The 22,119-nt window shown below is 44.7% G+C and overlaps 1 protein-coding gene across 3 annotated transcripts in view; it reads left to right on the forward strand.

The window, feature by feature from the left end:
* The window catches only part of SRGAP1 (SLIT-ROBO Rho GTPase activating protein 1), a 213,948-nt gene that overhangs the window by 76,796 nt on the left and 115,033 nt on the right, over positions 1-22,119 (forward strand). For all 3 annotated transcript variants that reach the window (XM_088454598.1, XM_088454606.1, XM_088454616.1), the window contains exon 2: positions 11,237-11,432. In XM_088454598.1, the coding sequence (XP_088310724.1) occupies positions 11,237-11,432 (196 nt within the window). The remainder of the gene's footprint in view (positions 1-11,236; positions 11,433-22,119) is intronic.

The following is a 22,119-nucleotide window of genomic DNA, read 5'->3' on the forward strand; positions in this document are numbered from 1 at the left end:
GTGAGAACCATCCTTATCCATGGCAATGGAAGGGGGGGGGGGGGAGGGGGACCCCTTTGTTGAGAAGATTTAGTGCCTCTCGTGAAGTGCTGCGAAATATCACTTCCCCCTTGCTTAGGAGTCTTGGTAGTAGATTTCTGCATGTGTGGACCACTAGTGTCAGGGTTGCCGGAGAAAAAAGACCCAGTGCCAGTAAATACGTCAGGGAGCAAATAGGCTAGAGAGAACAAGATGAAGAAAAAAAAAAAAGAAAAAAAAAAATATATATATAAATATATATTTATATATAGATATATATATAGATATATATATATAGGGGATCAGAGCACCCAGGGGGTGGGGGCATGGGCACTTAGTGTGTCATTGCACTCAGATAGTCAGGGTTAAGAGCCCGACAACTGCACGCAGGGCAGAGAGAAGCCTCTGACAGTGCCTTAGGGCTGAGCTGCACTGAGAGCAGCAGACGCGGGCCAACCTGCAGTGAACAAGCCCAGGAAACAGACCCTGGCAGGCACACCGGAGCCCAGCACAGCAGAGGGGACCAAAATGTCAGCACCGACAATGAGAGGATCCAGGGCCCGATACAGGGAGTGAGGTACCTGGGGGGGGATCGCAGGTCTCTAATCAGGACAGTCACATACACAGTCACATAGAGGAGGGCAGTAGGGAAAATTATGAGAAGCAGCCTCCGTTATTCAGACGTGGCTGCCTGGGCACCAGGTGTCCGCCAGGTAATGGTCAGAGCGCAGGAGGCTCCACGAGGAGACACCTACCTCAAGCAGCTGTCAGCGGGGATCTCACCACCGCAGGAGGGAACCTCCGAGTGGAATGGAGCAGGAGCTGGAGGTAAGGCCGCGTGTATGCCGGCGGCTGTGGCTTGCTGGGAGTGACGGCCTGCTTAATGTCAATTTGAAGTAATTTCTATTGCTATATATACATACATACAATTAAAACCATTGACAGGTGAAGTGAATTGATTATCTCCTTATAGCTGCACCTGTCGGGGTGGGAAATACGAGGCAGCAAGTAAACAGTCAGATCTTGAAGTTGAAGTGTTGGAGGCAGAAAAAATTGGCAAGCATAAGGATCTGAGCAACTTTGACGAGGGTCAAATTTTGATGGCTAGACGACTAAGTCAGAGCGTCTCCAAAACAGCAGGTCTTGTGGGGTGTGCCACGTATGCAGTGGTTAGTACCTACCAAGAGTGGTCCAAGAAAGGACAGCCGGTGAACTGGCGACAGGGTCATGGGCGCAAAAGGGCTTATTGATGCTGAAAAAATTAGTTTTCTATAATAGACAGGTGTCAGAACAGGTGGTGCATTGGAAGAAGGTGGCTTGGTCTGATCAATCATGATTTCTTTTACGTCAAGTGTATGGCGGTGTGTGTCATTTACCTGGGGAAGAGATGGCACCAGGATGCATTATGGGAAGAAGAAAGCCAGCAAAGGCAGTGTGATGCTCTGGGCAATGTTCTCCTGGGAAACCTTGGGTCCTGCCATTCATGTGGATGTTACTTTGACATGTACCACCTACCTAAACATTGTTGCAGACCAAGTACACCCTTTCATGGTAATGGTATTACCTGATAACAGTGGCCTCTTCCAGCAGGATAATGTGCCCTGCCACACTGCAAAAAAAATGTTCAGGAATGGTTTGAGGAACATGACAAAGAGTTCAAGGTGTTGACATGGCCTCCAAAGTCTCCAGGTCTCAGTCTGATTGAGCATCATCTGTGGGATGTGCAGGAAAAACAAGTCAGAGCCATGGAGGCCCCTCCTCACAATTTACAGGGCTTAAAGGATCTGCAGCTAACCTCTTGGTGCCATACACCACAGGACACCTTCAGAGGTCTTGTGGTGTATATGTCCCGGTGGGTCAGAGCTGTTCTGGCAGCACAAGGTGAACCTACACAATATTAGGCTGGTGTTATGGCTGATATATGTATGTGGCAAAGTGCAGCAACTCGAGGCATCGATTCCACAAGTGAATGGAAGACCTCTGGAGCGATGTAGCAGTTACCGGTCAATGACGTGTTCAGGTGAACTCAGCCCATGCCATGTGAACACACCCCCACACCATTATGGAACCACCACCAGCCTGCATGGTGCCTTGTTGACAACTGGGGTCCATGCCCTCATGGGGTCTGCGCCACACCCGAACCCTATTATCAGTCCGAAACAACTGGAACGTGACTCATCGGACCACGCCACATGCTGCCAGACTTCCAGGGTCCAATTAGTGACGTCTCAAGCCCAGGTGAGATGCTGTGTCCGGTGTCATAGTGTTAACAGGGGCACTTTGGCGGGTCTTCAGCTGTCAAGCACACTTGGAAGCTAAAGAACGCTGCACTGACCTGCTGGGTATGTGTCTTGTACCTCCTGCCTTAAGTGTGGATGTGATTTGAGCCAGTGTCACTTGTCTGTTACCACCGACAATTCTGGGCAGGCGCCACTGGTCACGATCATTAAGGGCATGTGGTCGGCTACTGCTCTGTCCATGGTGGGTGGTAATGCCTTCCATGAGGTATACCCAGTACGCATGTGACACTGTAGATCGAGGAATTGAATGTCTGCATAACTTCGGAAATGGAATGTCCCATCAGTCAGGCACCCACTATGATGTCCCGTTTGAACTTCGATAATTCACGTCACCTTGCCATGAGCATCCTAGCTGTTGTTCAAACTGATTCACAAGATGTCATATTACAACTGATGCAGGTCTGGATACTTCCAACACGTCCTTGTACGGTGATGCCACATACCAATACCTTTTCATACTGCTATCCCATTACTTTTGGCTCATCAGTGTGCATAGGACCCTGAGTAAGACTGTTGGAGATCAGTTGAAACGGCTGTTGAGCATTTGCCTCCTGACATTGATATTGTCCAATGGTACACACCACCTTTAGAGTGTCCAACCCAATAGTTATTAGAATCTTTTACCTTTTTTGGTGATGGTCCAATTGCTATGAATCAGGATTCACTTCCTCCGGTTTATTGCTTGCAGGGTTGTCACCATAGTGATAGCTTTTCTATTGAAGAGATCCATTCGGTAGGACAAGTGTACTGTACAGCAGCAAGTTGACCCAAGCTTAACAATACATGAGACTACACTGGTAAATGGCTGCTGATGTAATTCCTTTTCCTGTATGTTATCACAGATCTGCACGTTATTAAATTTTCATTCAATTAGCAGGCTACTATACAGGTAATAGGTAATCTGTGCAGTGTGTACAGGGACACAATGTTTCCATTCAATCATTAGGACAGATAAATAGTGAGAAAAGTAAGGGAACAGTTGTATAATGATGTTGGGTGTTTCCTTGCAAGGAAAAAACGTGAGTTACTTTTAAGTTGGAACATTATACAATGCTCATTTAAGATTCAAACAGTCGCTCTGAAAGATCTCATTAGATTAACACATCCCACGGGCAAGTTCCTTCTTACATTTTACTACTGTTATGTCCTAAACAAAATACCAGAAAGTAAGAGCGATAGGAAGTTTTGTAACGATTTTTCCTAAGAATGGTGTGTGTGTGTGTGTGTGTGTGATAAGAACTGTGTAATACATTTGCTAATATAATGTACAAGCTCCTGTGACTATCTATGTATTCAGTGAAATCTGATATCATCGCTTATAATCTGTGAGATCCGATGTTATAAGTTTATGGTTCATTAGAAAAACCTGTAATCTAAACATTAATGCACCTTTTTATTCTAAATTATAGCCGACATCCGAAACCATCTTCGTTTTTTGTTTTTTTTATACATTTATATGGTCAGTTACAGAGCTCCTTGGTGACTTCTCATATCGTAACATTTACAGAAGGTAGATGCCTTTATGTTAGAATACACAGCCATGAGAAAATCACAATCTTTAAATATTCACTTCGTCAAATAAACTCTGGTGTAACGAACTTGCAGAATTTTTTCCTGCATCACATGGACAGTATATTTAATTGTAGCATTTACATTTTTATACTCACTGCTCGACTTTATAACACTATCTTGGCCCTGTGTATTATTTATAAGTGCATAATATTGGTTGAGAGATTATCAGCTAGTTTTTATTTATTTTTTTACTGTGTTTTCTGGAGTTTGAAAGAAAAATAAATCGAGTATTTGGCTGTGACTCATGTACCAGGAAAGCGTAGCGGTTTGTGCAGTCATTCAGTTATTTCTTGGCCAGGCTTTTAATTGACTTTCATCATTTTCTTAACATAGTCTTTTGGCCAAGTCATTACTGAACTTTGTGCTTTGTTTGAATTTCTTTATACTTCTTGTGTTCTGGCTGCTTTAGTATTCACAAAAACGTCAGCCATAAAACAGCTTTTCAAAACCTCCACGCACCAAAGTATTATCTGCACATATACAAGAACTCTTTAGGGTTGTATTCATTTTGGCATACCCTTGTGTAACCTTTTATTTATTTATTGTCTTCAATTACAAACAAAAACATAAAAAAGCAGGGAATGGGTACAGAAAAAACAATAGTGAAGAGGGTACCATATATATGCATCAGAACATACACATAAGTCAAGTTTTAATATTTAACAACAGGAATTGCATTAGATAAGAATACATAACGGCCATTTAAGATGGTGAGCTTGGTGTGCAATGGGAATTGTAGGTTCAGTAAGGCTGATTTAAGTGGCTTCCATGGACCTTGGGGGTCAAACCGAGTCACAATCTTCACCATTTGTAACATACTCATGCCAGCTTTGTTACAGGGGAGGCGGCAGAGCTAGAGTGTGGCAGACACAAAGTCTCCATCTAAAAAGCATATTGAATTTGCACTATGACCTTATAAATGGGAAGAGGAGAAGGGTTTCTCCACCCCTATGAAACTTTTACTAACTGTAGCTAAATAAAGGTCTGAAAGGCAGCCCTGTGCCTAGTCTTACAGCTTCATGCTCAGCACTGTACTGTGTCCAACATGTTCTTCCTGAATACAGCATAGCAGTATTAGGACCTGATTCAGACCCGTTCGCTAGTTGCGGACTCTCGCTCCCAGCGTATGGAAATCAGCTAAGTGACGTCAAGGCATCCGCTCGCAGAGCAAGACATAAGCACGCCCACTCTGTCTTGGCGTGCGATCACTTTGTGTTTATAGACGCCCACCAGCCTGTCGTTAGCCGCCCACTAGCGTACGTCATCTCCAGGAAGTATATACAACCATCGGATCAGACAGCAGCGCTTGCGGTTGACTGTACCCTACCACAAGCACTGCGAGCTGTTCTGTGTAAAAATCTACCATGTGACATGTACTATGACGCTGCCTGTTAATTATGCATGCCTCTGAAACGACATTGAAACATTTTGGCACGCCTGCGTCCGAAACTCCACTCCCCCGTTACTACTGCCCTGCCCCTGTTACCATCCTCAAACGGCCTCTCCTATCACTCATTCCACTGGGCTGTCATGGCAGAGCGAGCGAGCACATTCCAATCACTCGTACTAGTTTGCGCACTGCGAATTATACGCATGCGCACATTAGCGAACATCGTCTGCAACGAGCGGCCGCTTGCTAGCGAACGGGTCTGAATCAGATCCTTAATTTCAACTAGTGCTCTATCTTTGTTGGTTTTGTATGTTCTGTCTGTGATTTGCTGGCTTTCTCCACCTGCTTTTTCAGGGCTTCTGACCAATAAAATTAAATTAAAGTTTCCCTCTGCAGTAATCACAGGTTTAGCAATTGAGCCTGCGGCTCTGTATGTCAGGATAGTCGTCTGAGAGAGCTTGAAATCCCAGTCAGAATATTTTGTGATGCTGATGACCACAAAAAGCAGCATGGCGCAGCTCAGTTGCACAGCGCTAATTTACTAAATGAAAGCAAACATCTCATTGGCTGTTATGGTTTACAGTGACCTTCATATATGTCCAATTGTTTTTTCTTTGTAGCTTTGTTCTATGTTTATTTTATTTTTTTCATTTGGCTTGTTTTTTTGGGGGGGATTTTTTTTAACCATATTTATTGCAGAAATTAAAATGTAAACATTTATGTAGCCCTGGGAGAAGTCACAGATCTAATCTCTAAATCTAGATTTATCTAAGCAGAGTTAAGACCCATTTCTAGGCAAATTAAGGTAATATCTGTAAATATATTTTTTTAAAAGCAAAGTTTTGCTGCATTGAGCAGGATTAATATTTCAGTATAGCCCAACTGAATTCGTGAAAACTGCATTGAGTACATAATCATGTTTTTGATGCGCTGAACAGGGCTCCTCCATTCTGACATGCAATCACTTCTTTCCATGTGATTTGACAGTAGCAGAGCCCTTGGTTGTGCCTTTATCATCTCTGGCTCACATCTGATTGAAAATTGCTGCATCAGGACATTAGATAACAAGCGCCAGCAACATTGTCTGTTGCTGCATTGCCGGGTAGAGCTGAGTATGTAACCATTTACAGCATTAATTCTTTTTCACTTTTTACTTTATTCTTTAAGAAAAGGCTAAATGGAAGACTTTAAAAGCCATTTAGGAAATATGTTTTTTTCAGACATGGTATTTTGCTGTGTATTTACATAACATGGCCAACAGTCAATAGCCTAGTAGGAAATATTACAATGAAAAACCTCAGCAACCCACAGAGCTGTTCATTAACTTCACAGCGTGTATCCTTGTGTGTCTTATAAGGGAAACCGTAATTTCCAGATCTTTATGAAGGGAAGAATTTATTAGAGCCTTGCCTCCGATCTGCAGAGCATTGGAGATGTCATGGCCAGTGCTAGGCATTTTATCTGTCAGACAATTTATCTGAAAGGTGAAAACCAAGCAGATATCAAGGCCATACACTGAGATATTTCACAGTGTATTGGCCACGATACCTGCTTTCCTCCCCCAAAGAGGAAACATTATCCCGCGCCTTCCCTGTGAAGGAATGGGAAATGTCAGGTAGTCTGCCACGGCAGTGCATACATTGCCAGATGTGGCCGACCCATAATCGGATCAGTCAGGCATGTTGGAAAATTTGGTTGCTGCCATGCGCTATGCAATTATCTGCCCGTCCTGCTGATAATCTGAGGATCGACCCGATGATTGAATAATGATTGCCCAGCTTAAGGCACAGCCATTGTTTCTTTTAAATTATCTCTATCAAATATTACACAAAATTGTTGCATTTTATAAGGTGTTTATATGGTTTTTTAATTGCCCCAACCTCAACTTCACCTCTTAAACCTGATGAAAATGGAACAGTTTGAAACTTAACCTCAATTGTAGGTTTTTTTGTTTGTGTAAAAAATTGCATCTCTGCAACCTATCCACAGTCAGTCGTGGAGCTACACATCCCTGCCACACTTCTAGGAGAACTGTGCAAATGCGAGAAGACATTGTCCTCCACTCTTCAGAAAGTATGTAATCTTCTTCCAGGTTCCATTAGTATGGAATCTGACTGTGGCTACTGGATTATACCTCTTTCTCTTTGTGGCAATGTGTATCAGACTTTTCTGATGGATTGGTAGGGTTACTTCTCATATCTTTTTATAGGACCAAATTCCCCTTCCACTTTGTTCCTCTTTTAATCTGTTGATCGTTGTGCTACTATGGGAGTGTGAATACGCTGTATTATACAGGAAGCACATCGATCCGTGTACAAACACTGTGTCCTCTCTTGCTGTTGCAAACATTCCTTTTTATTATGAAAGGAAATGGGTAGATGGAGGGCATTTTTAGGTAAGTGCAGCCTACACTGCGCTCAAATACAAAATAAAAGATTTAGTTTTGCATTCCCAGTTTTAATCAGAGACCACAAATCCTTCAAAAGGTGGGATTTGGTTTCAGCCTACATATTCCGTGGCACTTGCTGTGCATCTTAAAGGTTGGCTTGCCATATCATCCATTTAATTGGGACACATATGGATAGATTCTGTGGGTGGCTGACTTCAATATCCATTTCATCTGGTTTTAATCAGCCACTGAACCTGTGTAATTCACACGTGTCCCGAATGAAAGGGATGATTTGGCTAGCCTTCGTAAAGGTGCAAATGACACAAAAACATGCATTCTAAAGGCACACATCCACTAAAAGACATCAAAACAACTGCACGGTTATTACATTGTAATTGTGCAGTCGTTTGTCAGTCTTCTGTGATGTGCCTACACTGACCGAGCAGTGTAGGCACATCAATCATCTGCAAACATGTTGAACCTGACGTTATCGCGAGGTTGTACAACATATTTGTACGATGATAGATGTCTAAACAACCAGCGGGAGCGTGCATTGCTGGTCGTTTTAGACATATATTTTAGCGATCTGCAAACTATTTTCAACGATTATTGAACGATAACTATATCTTTATCGTTCAATCGCTCAATTTAATTATCTAGTGGATGTGTGCCTTAACAGTAACACAAAATAGCATGTGCTAGAGACAGCACCAATGTCTTCTAATTCTCAGGACATGAATGAGGCTGCAAGAAATAAGATTAAGTGAATGAAGGGGTGGTTCTACAATATAGTATGCCAGTATACAGGAAGTGGCACGCCATAGACTATGGGCCTGGTTCAGAGATTTTCACAAAGCCGATACTTTTGCAGATGGAGCAATTGTTTGCTATTGCGCATGCATGAAAGCCGCACTGCACACACGCAGTAATTGAATTGCGATTGCTCTCGTACACGGGAAACACTCACAAAGTGAATGACAGGTTGTCAGCGTTTGGGGGTTGTGACGGGTGGTGGTTAGAAAAATGCAGGCGTGTTTTACCGTTTAAATGCCGTTTCATAAATTAGCCATTGCAATCTCCTTCACAGCATGAGAGCTCTCTTCGTGTCAGGAGAGCTTCAGTGTTTGCTGCTGGTCAGACTTGACTTACATGCTGTGTAACTGCCCGATGGTACCGATGTTTACGCTGTTGCATATCGTGGGACAGAAATGAGAAGGCAGCAGTGGACGTGCCTATGCTCGGCTGTGCTTTGGAAGGCCTTAACATATTTTAGCAACTGTGATCCGTGAACAAATGCAGTTCCGATTACATTAGTGTACATTTCTGAATCGGGCCGTATCCACAATCCCGCATAAGTCTGAGCAGACTGCTTTTCTAGGGAGACATTCCAATCACATAACGTGGCCGATTTTGATATATTTTCATATTTACAAAATGTGATATTCTTTAGAAGAACAGGTTTACGGATCTTACATTTTTATTTTTTTTTGTGATTGTTGAAATTTGGGATTCTGTCAAGATTCATGCACACGTCTGTAAACACATGAACACGTATTATTTATAAAAAATTTATGTATTTCTGGCTCATACTTATAGGGAGATAAGGAAGGTAGAGGGAAATAACAATTGGGAAAATAGGTAATAGGGAAAAGTAATAAGGAGAAATAGAAAGAAAGTAATCCACTTGACGTAGTACAATATATTTAATATGTATATAGATAATAAAAAAGGCGAGATATGCCTTTACATAAAATCTGGTATTAAAATATACACTTAATAAATCACATCTAATAGTGGGGATACGGAGGACTATATCCAACAATTTAAAACATACAACATAGGTATAGCCTGCGGAGAGGCAACATATAATTGAGACAAAGCTCGCTGCAAATTGGCCAAAAAACACAATAAGCTAAATATATATTGCACTTAATCAGTGCATTCAGTCTAGTCCAGAGATCTATTCCTCCTGTCACCTTGGCTGTATTAGGATCCACAGTTGTAACCAAGTATAGTCTCCCAGTTTGAAATGCCACACTGTTATTTTACACTAGCTGTTTGTGGCCCAAAATGGATGTGGGTAGGATCCCAGCTGTGCAGTATATTACTGATAGGTAGGATGGTTACATACGTAACCCAAAGGTGGTGGTAATCTTCACTCTGTATATGGCACTCACCCTCTCTGGTGTATTCGTAGCGCCAATGTCCCGTTTTCCCAGTCTTTACTGGTCCGGTTTATAGTTGTAGTGGGGAGTCGGAATAGTCGCTGTTTTCCTCGCTGGCCGAAGTTGTCACGGACTCCCCTGTTATTTGTAACACAGTTTGGAGCACACGGCCGCACTTCCGGTTACTGCGTGTACATCCTTCCGGTATCTCGGGGTAACAGATAGCTGAGTAGAGGGTTCCTCCAACTAGTTTCTCCCCTGTGGGGCTTCGTTGTATTATTTATCAGTCAGTATGTCCAATACTACGAATAGAACACACTAGAAACATTGATTTTAAAGTTTCAATTGATTAATTAAACAGCTGGGACAAACTAAATAGAAGAAAATATTATCCCACACCCTTCCCCCTTTACAATAAATACAGTTTCCTTGTCTCCGCTTATGTGTGCTTACTTGACAGGAATAATAGTGTATCAGCAGTGGCCAAGAGACAATGTAGCATGTGGCGGTAAGCAGATAATGTCTGCATAGAATATACTAGCTTTTGGAAAGAAGTCTAAGCTTCCATATTGCTGTTGAACTGCTTATTTAGAGATACAAGCACTACATAAAAATGACCACATGCCACAGTGTCTGTGCCAATTGGCATGAGAAGTTGTGGAAGACAGAATTTGAAAAGAATGTTGTTGGTTTCTTTCCAAGCACCACAGTTATCAGATGTGATCTTTTCAAAACACCTTTATTATGTTCAGACAGATGAAACTTGCTTTTTCTTGCACAGGATGACAACATCTATTAACAATATTACAGTTTACTCCTAGTTATCTGTATGTGTGCGGATGCTTGCTGTTTGTTTAAGCTCTAAAGCATATAGATGTAAAATGAGATGTTTAGGGTCAAGTGTAGCTGGCACCTCCGTATGATGGGACCACCCACTCCAGATGCCATTTTCATTTACTACATATAATAATCTGCTTGTTGCACCGATGCTCATATTGATCTTCACTTTGCTTCTTCACAGCAAGATATTACTTTCCAAGTATCCTATTAGTACAGTTTTATTAACTGTTGACTTATTATCTATGATGCACTGTTATAGGTGAAATAAAAGTGGACCAGTTGCCTACACAGAATAGAGACAGGCTGTCCTTTTCACTTGGAACTAGTTCTTCATGCCTCGGTTAGTTCCCAGTGAGGTGATAGTTTGCATTCTCATGAATATTGAATCTGTCTGCAAATTCTTGCTCCCATTGTGTGTAGGTTACATGCACATTTAAAATCCTTCACCATTTAACTGCCACGACGTGTAACTCTTTGACTACAATGCAGCAAATAAATAAATGATGGATAAGCAATTTGGCTTTTGATAGAAGGCTTTATATTTGTTTGTTTTCTCTTGCAGAGATTAGAGCTCAACTGGTAGAACAACAAAAATGCTTGGAGCAACAGACGGAGATGAGAGTTCAGCTCCTTCAAGACCTACAGGACTTCTTCCGCAAGAAAGCAGAGATTGAGACCGAGTATTCCCGGAATCTGGAAAAATTAGCAGAGCGGTTCATGGCCAAGACCAGAAGCACAAAAGATCACCAGCAGTACAAGTGAGAGTGGTCGCTATCTGTATATTATCAATTTACCACTTACACGTTCATATACTTTATTTTGTGTTTTACCCTGTACAATAGTTAATGCATCCAGCAGTTCAGAATTATTAGTTTGATAACTTCCCCATCAACTCCAACTCGTAGTGTCAGTGTCACATTAGCTATCGGTGGAAATAAATTAATTACATAGGATAATCGATATTAAGCAAAATATATTTATATTAGAGCTCCAGTCCTGATATTTGCTGATTGCCCTGTGGATCATATACATGTCCAACCCTACAGCTGTTTTGACATGTAGAGGTTTGCAGAGCAGTGCTGGGATCTGCCTGAGCATAACAGCATGTACTGCTGACAACCCCAGGGTGCGGGATAATGAGCGCTGTGCTGAAGTTATTTGAAGCGCTAGAGGCTTTGTACTTGTCAACAGATTGTCAGTGGCCAGCTGTTGACCAAAGTATGACTTACATTTGTAAATACTACACATCCTTGGAAAAACAACAGCTGAATTAAACGTTCCATGCTTAAATTACTTTCATTCTTACCTAATGCTATCTAAATATCTTTCTGCATGGTCTTCTTATCATAGCTGTTCTGCATTTCTCGGACCTATCATTGACACCCGTGTCCTTTAGAAATTAGCAATTTATGAAAGACTTTTAAATGTCATGGAAAAGTAGTCAAATAGTTTTCAAGTATCCAAAAGGACTACTCTTGCTTGTTCACTACAATTGTATAATGTACGAACGCATAGGATCTTCACAGGAAATTAAAACTTGTTGTAGTGACAGTGATGACAGAATATTAAATATCTACAATTTGTCCTGTAAATGTGTGTAAAGCTTCATTGTGTTCTTTAATGTAACATAAAGTAATGTACATATATATCACTGATTAGGTAGCTAAACCCTGAAGTCATCTTGCAGATAGACTTTAGAACTGGCTGTGCAAAGATGAGTTTTCTATAAACAATCCTATTTCTAATTCAACTTCTGGTGAGATCTCCTGAGACTGTAGCTTCTCCAGTACTGCCTTGACATGATTATTCCTGATCACACCTGAGAGATGATAGACCAATAATAGTATATCTTGGCATTATTTTTGTTTATCTTGGGAGTCCCATTAGGTTATGTATTTTAATTTTTTTTTTTTGTTGGTTTACTCTAGTGGATTAAATCCCATTTTGTCTTCTCTTCTTAGACTACCTATGCAATTAATCAGTCGGTTAGACTGACATCAACTAAATTATGTTTTAAGATGGACAAATTTGCTTTGGCCTAATCCTTTTCTCCCAAAGGCCAAATGATTACTATTTTAGAACAATTCCTTTCAGTGCATTAAACACTTTAGTTTCTCTTTCATCCACTAGGGGACACTGGAGGTGCTTACGCTGGGGTATAGAGGCGTGGATACCTGGAGCCGGCACTTTAAATAATTTAGAAGTGTGAATCTCCTCCCCCTCCTATGCCCCATCAGCCCTCAGTTTAGAAAATGTGCCTCTAGGAGCTGGTCACAATCTGCTGTGCTCCAGCAAGACACTTATTTATTTTTTATTTTATACATCTTTTACATTCCTATAGGTACCCTTCGCCACCTATCTAAAAGGTGGGGTCCGGGTACCTGGCGCCCTGGTGTTTTAGAACATCAGGAAGGAGTGCGCAGGGCTCATTCCAAAAGAGCTCCTGACAGCTCCTTACCGCCACAACAGAGTCTTCACACACAAGAAGAGAAGACTCTGCTGACTGCCGAGAGAGAGCTTCGGGGATACGCAGTGAGTAACATGCTGCGCATCCCCCGTCTCCTTCCCCGCTGCCAACAGCACTAACACAGCATGCTGCGCTGTGCTAGTGTGTACATAGCGCAGGTTAACAAGCGCTACACGTGGCTCCTGTCCCGCTGTAGGCGCTACACTGCACTGTGCTAGGGAAGCTGCGTGTACACAGCGCTACACGCGGCTCCCTGCTTCTCCCCTCTCCTCGCTAACCAGCGCTAGCACAGGCTGCGCTGTGTTCAGTTACACATAGCGCTGTTGAAACAGCGCTACACGCGGCTCCCTGCTTCTCCCCTCTCCCCACTGATGCATGCGGGTGGCACGGAGGGGGAGATAATGGCCACATAGCAGCCATAATTGGAGCCCTTAGGGCATGAAGAAGGGGGCGGAGCCTAGCCAGCGCGGGCTGTCTCTCTATACGCGGCAAGCGGCTGTATTAAACAGCGTGGCTGCCGTGTTTAACTAATACATGCCTGCATCTCTCCCTTATTCAGGAAGTGTGCAGCAGAGCTACAGAGGCTGGATTCTCTTACTCCCCAACCTGGCTGCAGTGTGCAGATACAAATTAGGCACAGAAGGCTCTGGTACAGAGGCTGTGCATAATACACTGGGGGTGCAGGGAATCTGATCTGTGGGAAGGGAGTGGGGTGTATCTCCTCCTCTGTGTCCCAAGCCAGCCTTCTGTTTTTCTTTACTTCTGTTATACTCTGTCCCTCTGTGTGTGGTGACTGTGTGTATTCATGTCAAACAGAGCAAAAGCTGCTCAAAAGATGTTTGTCTGTTCTAGGTGTAACAACAAACTAAGCCGCATGCCACTGGGTCCACGTTATGTGATCCTTGTATAGCAATTGATCCACCTATGGCTATTACTGCCTCACCTGCGCCTACATGGGCCGCTGACATGGTAGGAGTAATGACGGATTTAACGTCTGAGTTAGCTGAGGCATGGAAGTCTTAGCCTCCCTGGGTTGCTGGGCTAACCAAGTCTCTAGACACCCTGGTACAGGTAATGGGTACAGCTGTGTCCGCACCCTCCACTTCCTTACAAGGACTGACGAAGGGGAATTGGAGGAAGCGTTACACGACGAGACCCCTCTAGAGTTAGCGTCCACCTCTCCCAGGGTGGAATCTCTAATTTTGGCAGTCAGAAAAATTCTTAACTTACCTGAGGATGTAATTCCTGCATCCCAGGAGTGTGAATTATTTAGTGAAAGCTCAGCGGTTTTTCCGTTGTCACTGCATCTTCAACAGCAGCTATCAGTGGCCTGGAAACAACCAGATAAACGGTTCCAATTTCCACGCCGATTTCAGTCTAGCTACCCTTTTCCATCATCCATGAGGGAAAAGTGGGAAACACCCTCTCCAGTAGATGCGTCTGTCTTCCGTCTCTCTAAGAAAACAGCACTCCCAGTACCGGGAGCTACAGTACTAAAGGATCCTTCGGATCGTAAATTGGAGACAACGCTAAGATCTATTTATACCGCAGCGGGTGCCTAACTTAGGCCCACCCTTGTTACTGCTTGGGGAACACATCCGTGAGTCTGCAGTTTACCTGGGAGAAGCGTCAAAAGATATCAGTCAGCTTAGTGCTCGCATATCTGCTTCTGGTATTTCGGGCTGCAGAGCCCTCTGGTTACGCGCCTGGCATGCGGACGCAGAATCCAAGCGTGCGGTGGAGGGTTTACCATTCAGTGGCGACATGCTGTTTGGCCCGGAATTAGACAAATGGATATTCCAGGCCACGGGGGGTAAGTCTTCCTTTCTCCCATTAACTGCACTGGCTCCCAGAAGAGCCTACGCTGGACCTTCGTTTCGTTCCTTTCGTGCGCCAAATTCCTTTCATGGTAGAGCCAGTGGTGCTCCCTCACAAGCAAGAGGCGGCAGAGGTAGAGGTCCGCCCACACACGGTTGCACGTAGAAAGGAGCCTAAACCAACTGAGAAATAGGTGGCATGACGGTGTTCAGTTCCACCTGGGACCACCTACAGTGGGAGCCCGCCTGCAAGGATTTCTACAGGTTTGGAACCAGACCTCTCCAGAACCGTGGATCCACAGACTAATTTCCCTGGGGTACCATTTAGACTTCGAGGTCCCCCCTCCACCTCAGTTCTTTACTACAAGTCTGCCAATACCTGCAGACAAGGCCATGGTTCTACAGGAGGCTATCCGGGCTCTAGTAATATCATCTGTGCTAGTTCCGGTTCCAGAACATCAACGAGGTATGGGGTTTTACTCCGATCTATTTGTAGTACCCAAACAGGATGGATCGGTGAGGCCCATCTTGAACCTCAAGTAATTGAACCGGTATCTGAAGATGTATCGGTTCAAAATGGAGTCTCTGCTGTCCGTTATTGCGAGCTTGGAACCAGGAGAGTTCCTATTATCCATGGATATCAAGGATGCCTATCTCCATGTTCCCATCTGGGAACCACACCAAGCCTTTCTGCGTTTCGCCATATTGAAAGATCATTATCCGTTTCGGGCATTGCCGTTCGGGTTATCCTCAGCTCCCCGTATCTTCACCAAACTCATGACAGTCATGATTGCTCTCCTTCGGTCATAGGGAGTGAACATAGTCCCTTATTTGGACGACCTGTTACTCAAGGCGCAATCGGTATCTCTTCTAACAAGTCATGCCTTACTGACATATCAGACTCTAATCCAACACAGTTGGATAATCAACTTCAAGAAATCAAATCTCAATCCCTCCCAGAAGCTCCTGCTTCTGGGCATGATCTTGGGTACGGCATCACAGAGGATCTTTCTTCCAATAGACACAGCCCGGGATATCCGGTTGTTAGTTTGGCTGGTACTCAGACCAAAGAAGGTCTATACTTCTTTGTCTGCGTCTCCTGGGGAAGATGGTAGCTGCTTTCGAGGCACTACAGTTCGGGCTGTTCCACTCAAGGGTGTTTCAGCTGGACCTACTATCATCTCATCTGCTTCTACATCGACAGATCCGTTTGAGCCCAGTTACCAGAGTGGTCCTTCTCTGAACACAATCCAACAATCTTTTAGCGGGCCGAAGATTTGGAGTGTGGGACTGGATCATCGTAACAACTGATGCCAGCCTTCGAGGATGGGGAGCAGTAGTCCTCGATTATCACTTTCAGGGTCGATGGTCCCCTCTAGAACAAAAGTGGCCAATAAATGTGTTGGAACTCAGGGGGTCATTCAGACCCGCTCGCTAGCAAAGGACGCTCGCAAGCGGGTCGATGTTGGGTGAATGCGCATGCGCGAGACTCGGCGAGCGACGAGGAATACGTCACTCAGGGGGCCTTAAACCAAAGGGGGAGTGATGTAGATGGTGACTGACAGCACGCCCCCCTTTGGTGGGCGTGCCGGGGGCGTGGCTGCCAGACGGAGGTGTTCCCATGGGAACGCCTACTGTCTGAAGCCGGCCCCACTGACATCAGTAATGATGTCAGCGGGAGTGATTTTGGCTCTGATAGAGCCAAAATCACTCCTGGGCTTGCGGCAGCGAGACCCTACTGCAGGGTCTCGTCGCAAGCCCGATGGTCGCGATGGTCTTGACCGTCGCGCCCATCTTTTTGGCCGCTCGCATATGCTGTGTGTGGTCACCCACAGCTATGCAAGCGGCCAGGAGGCCGCTCCATTTTCAGGTAGGAGGGCACTGATTCAGAGCGAGCGCTCTGGTCAGAGCGTCCGGCTCTGAATCAGGCCCTCAGAGCGATTACATTGCTCTGATAGAAGCAACAGAGTTTCTAAGGACTGGACGGCCGGTAGGGGAGCCTCCACGTCACAATTGTGCCGTGCGACCACTTGGTCTTCAGTTCACACGTTTGTCAAGTTTTACAAATTTGATACTTTGGCTATTTCGGCATCCCATTTTGGCCGCCTAGTTCTGCAGGTGCCGCAGAGCGCTCCCGCCCGTGGGGAAAACTTTGGGATGTCCACAACGTAAGCACCTCCAGTGTCCCCTAGTGGATGAAAGAGAAAATGGGATTTTGGTACCTACTGGTAAATCCTTTTCTCTGATTCCACAGGGGACACTGGACGACCACCTCAGCGCTCTTCGCCTGCCTGTTCGGTTTGTTCCGTATGTTGTATGTTTTGATTATTGTGTGTTCTTCTCTCCCTTTCACTCCGCTTGTTCTCGATCTCCTCTCGGTCTTCATTTTCTAAATTGAGGGCTGATGGGGCATAGAGGGGGAGGAGCTTCACACTTCTAAATTATTTAAAGTGCCGGCTCCAGGTATCCACACCTCTACCCCAGCGTAAGCACCTCCAGTGTCCCCTGTGGAATCAGAGAAAAGGATTTACCGGTAGGTACCAAAATCCCATTTTTTCACCTTAACTACCACTTGGTTTAACCTCACTTATGTTTTAGATGTATCATGTACTTTACTCCCCCTAGTACCTAACCCAGGACCAACCAGTCAGAGGCAAAGAATCAAAAAATATCTGTGGTCAAGTTAAAGAGCTGATTGCATGCGAGCGCCTTCGGCATGTACACAAAATGGGGCGTGGCCCGACTGTCACAAGGTCATGTCCCTTTTTTTGTGCACGCGCCTTTGGTATGACATTCGCAGGAGCATGACCTTGTCACATCCCCGTTTTTAGCCACACTGGAGGCGAGCCCAGCACATTGAAAATACACAATTTACATAAAGTTCTCAATATAATTTTTTCACTGTTGAAGTGAAGAAAAAGCCAGAGCAATATAGAAAACATTGTAGTAGCCACGTTCACATAAAATACACAGAAACAAGACCGATCCACATAAAATACATTTAAAATACACATCCAAATAAAATGCATATTGAAATCCAGAACCACATAACATACATTGAGAAAGCCAGTGCCCATTCTGCTGTGTCCCCTGTAGTTGTGCCCCATATGCAGTGCTCCCTGTAGTTGTGCCCATTAAGCACTGCCCCAGTAGTTGTGGCCCTTATGCAGTGCCCACAGTAGTTGTGCCCTTTATGCAGTGCCCACAGTAGTTGTGCCCTTTATGCAGTGCCCACAGTAGTTGTGCCCTTTATGCAATGCCCCAGTAGCTGTGCCCCTTCTGCAATGCCCCAGTAGCTGTGCCCCTTCTGCAATGCCCCCTGTAGTTGTGCCCCTTCTGTAATGCCTTCTGTAGTTGTGCCCATTAAGCAATGCCCTCTGTAGCTGTGCCCATTAAGCAATGCCCCCAGTAGTTGTGGCTTTTATGCAATGCCCCCAGCAGTTGTGCCCCTTCTGCAATGCCCCCTGTAGTTGTGCCCATTAAGCAATGCCCCCAGTAGTTGTGGCTTTTATGCAATGCCCCCTGTAGCTGTGCCCCTTCTGCAATGCCCCCAGTAGTTGTGCCCCTTCTGCAATGCCCCCTGTAGTTGTGCCCATTAAGCAATGCCTCTAACAGTTGTAGTCCTTATGCAATACCCCCTGTAGTCGTGCCCATTAAGCAATGCTCCTTGTAGTCGTGCCCCCAGTACTAGCTCCCCCTCCCTGCCCACACCCCTTTGAAGAAACTTACCTGTCTTCATGCTGGCACTGCTCCACACCGCCAGGGCTCCCGACTCCCGTCGTCGCTGCTGCTGCCGCTTCCGATGCCTGCTGGATCTGACTGGATCCAGCAGACGCACGGGCTCCTCACATCGCGGATGACGTCACCCACGCTTTGCATTACTGGGAACGCTGGCCTCTGAAGCTATCAGAGGCTTTTTTAGTCTCTGATCGCTTCAGAGACCAGTGTTCTCAGTACCACTGGGGGTATGCCGAGCCAGGAGCCGCAAGGGAGACACAGAAGAGCCGCATGCGGCTCGAGAGCCGCGGGTTGGCCACCCCGGGCCTAAGCCTAACCCTCCCCCTAACTCCACTACTTACCTTTGGGATTCTGGCAGTCAGGATGCTGGCGCCGGGATTCTGACAATATTGGGATTCCGGTGCCGGAACACCAGCGGTCGGGATTATGACTGCATCCCACGTTACATGTCTGGGCAAAGCACAACTGTTGCCAGGTTAATTGAGCCATGGAGCTTACCTCCTGGGGAGCCGTGCTCTCCGTGAATGCAGTGCACTGCTGTGTGAGACTGTACTCAACAGAGAAGGTTCGTTGTTCACCAGCACAGAGAGCTGTATAGTGAGCTTTCTGTTTTGATGGCCAACACCAACATCTAATTGATGATCAAAAATGCCATTGGCACAGTCTGCAATCCAGAGTGTGGAGTGCAGTTTCCGACTTGCTCACATGTGAACTGATCATGGAACTATGTATGATCAGTTCCTGTATGTTTAGATGTGTAGTAGCAGAGCAGAGGTGAGTTAGAGGTATGGTTCTTGTGAGATATGGTATAGTCTTAAGGTGCCCACACACATAGCGATATTTTACACGATCTGGCCGATTCCGACACATTGGAACGACAGATCGTGTAAAATATGGCCAAATCGTTAGGAAATCGTGAGTCCCCACTCACGATCACGATGCGATGCGCGTCCCCGCTGGTCGCACATCGCATCTTCAGATCTGCCGTGCAGTAGGGCAGATCTGACAATCTAGGACCTGATGCACTGTAAAAAGTCTGACTGCAGGAGAGATCGTTTGAAGATTGGACACCAAATTGTATGCATATCGTGTGTCGATCGTGTGCAGAGCTGCCGGGGAGAGTTTCAAGGGAAATCATACACAAATTGTACACATCGGCTGATCGTGGGCAGATCGGTATGTGTGTGTGCTAAATAAATTGTATTTTTTGAAAATTCATGCTCTGTTCCACAGTGTTATATTATTTTTAAGCCCTGTACTCCAAAACAGTAGAGACACAAGCTGCGTGTGAAAATGCATATAAGCGCTATGCATTTGGGCATGTATCTCATGTGGTATACACACAGTTCATATGTGATGCCTTTGTTTTCAAATGCATCAAGAATTCAAGTAGCACAGAGCATTCCCCATTCATATCAATAAACCATTAATTTCAAAGGGGGTTATAGCATGTAGAAACCGCATTTAAATAAATAGGATATTGAAACGAGGAAATTAATAAAAAACAACAATGTTTTAAAAACAGGCTTCAAGGCCCTCCCAAATGTCACAAGCAGATCCTGCACTAGACAACATTTTCCAGTTTTTACATCCAAAACAAGATTTTATTCTTGTAATCCAGTGGAATAACTCCCCTCTCATAAAGGACGAGATACTCCTCCACATGCGTTTTCATGCATGACATGGCAGTCAGATGCAGCCTGTAACTAGCTGAACTTCCAGTACACAACTAACAAATGCACACACAACGAGCTGTAGTACCTCTCCTAGCTACTGACATCAATATCTATAATGATTACTTACAGAATTCTTTTTTTTATTTGACCCAATTTTTTTTATATGTAATTTTTTTTTTTTCCAATAACCGGATTTCTAATGTATAAGTGGGTGCTTAATATATGCAAGTAAAGGAGGAAAAGTTGTGAATGCTAGCACTACATCTGGAAAATATCTCTGTGATGACAGATACAGACCTCTGCTGCTCCTCTTGGCCTGTTACCAGCAATATAGAAGTGAAAAGCTAGATGCAGTGTGTACTGGATTTATATATGAACCTTCTCTTCCACCACTTTTTCCAAGAGATATCGACATGATGAACATTTTCAATATTTTCACTGTCTGCATTATGACCATACAGAACCCAAGGATAAGTGCTATATATTGCAAATTGGTCCAGCCAGATTGCAGAGGTTACTGGTGGGCTCAATCCTAGTAGTGTAGCTGATTGTAAATGTGGCTGTATATTGCACTTACAGTTCTCTGGACTTGCAGATTTTTATTTGCTGTCATATAGGGCTGTGTACGATGATCTGCGAGTCGGGGTGAGATTGAGTTGCGGTGCCGTTGCCGGCGTTTCTATGCCATTGCAACGGCAACTCACCCCCTTCTCAGCTAATAGGAATTAGCTCATAGAGGTTATGTGGGTAGTTCTGGAATATTCCCACTAGGCTGTTTTAGCGTGATGCTGCACCCTGCCCTATTATAAAAGGGCAAAATGCACCCTGCCCTTTTGCGGTGCTCCGCTAAAACAGCCTGCCCTGAGCCTTCCTTGCCCAAGGGCCGCGGTGAACGATCAGCGCCTGGTAAATAGACGCCGTGCGCATGGCATCTATTCACCGTGAGGGGAGAGCTTGCGGGAATCGTAACACCTCAGTAAGTGCCGGGTATGCCCCCAAGGGTGACAAATTGGCGGCATGCCACACGGACAAGCCCCCTCCTCAGCCGGTCAAGTCCCTTTTTGGAAGCATGCGCGCAGAGGCTCCCTGCCGGCACCTCCAGTACATGCCAGCTTTCCCCCAGTCTAGCGGGAACGCTAGAATATGATAACCTTTTCTGAAGAATTCAGTTTTAATGGAACGCTTGAAGGTTTGTGAGCTAGAAGAAAGTCTTGCTGTGAGTGGGAGGGCATTCTACAGAGTGGGTGCAGCCCAGCAAAAGTTCTGTAGCTGTGAATGTGAGAAGGTAATGTGAGGATGAGAGGCACGGATCTTGCGCTGACACAGAAGTCCAGGTGAGAGATATTTAGAGATCAATGAAGAGTTGTATGTTGGTGTAGTTTGGTTGATGGCTTTATGTGTAAGTAGAAGTCATTTTATTTTGAATTAGATAAAATACAGGCAACCAATAATAAGGACTGACCGAGCAGAGTAAAATCAGTCTAACTGATGCATTCAGAATAGATTGTAAGGGTGAAATTCTGTTTAGGGGAAGAGTACTAAGGAGGCTTGCAATAATCAATGTGGGATATAGTAAGTGCATGTTTGCATTGGCTTGTGTGTGTTATGTACATAGGGCCTGATTCAGAGATGGACGCTAATGCGATTTCAGCTGTGATTTTGTACGCAACGCAACTGCAAAAATATGCTAATGGTTGCAAAGATCACCTAAGTATAGGGACATCCACTGCTGCCTTCTCATCTGCGT

This window comes from Taudactylus pleione, unplaced genomic scaffold (assembly GCF_031769625.1).
Source record: "Taudactylus pleione unplaced genomic scaffold, aTauple2 ptg000040l, whole genome shotgun sequence".
NCBI classification, from domain to species: Eukaryota; Metazoa; Chordata; class Amphibia; order Anura; family Myobatrachidae; genus Taudactylus; species Taudactylus pleione.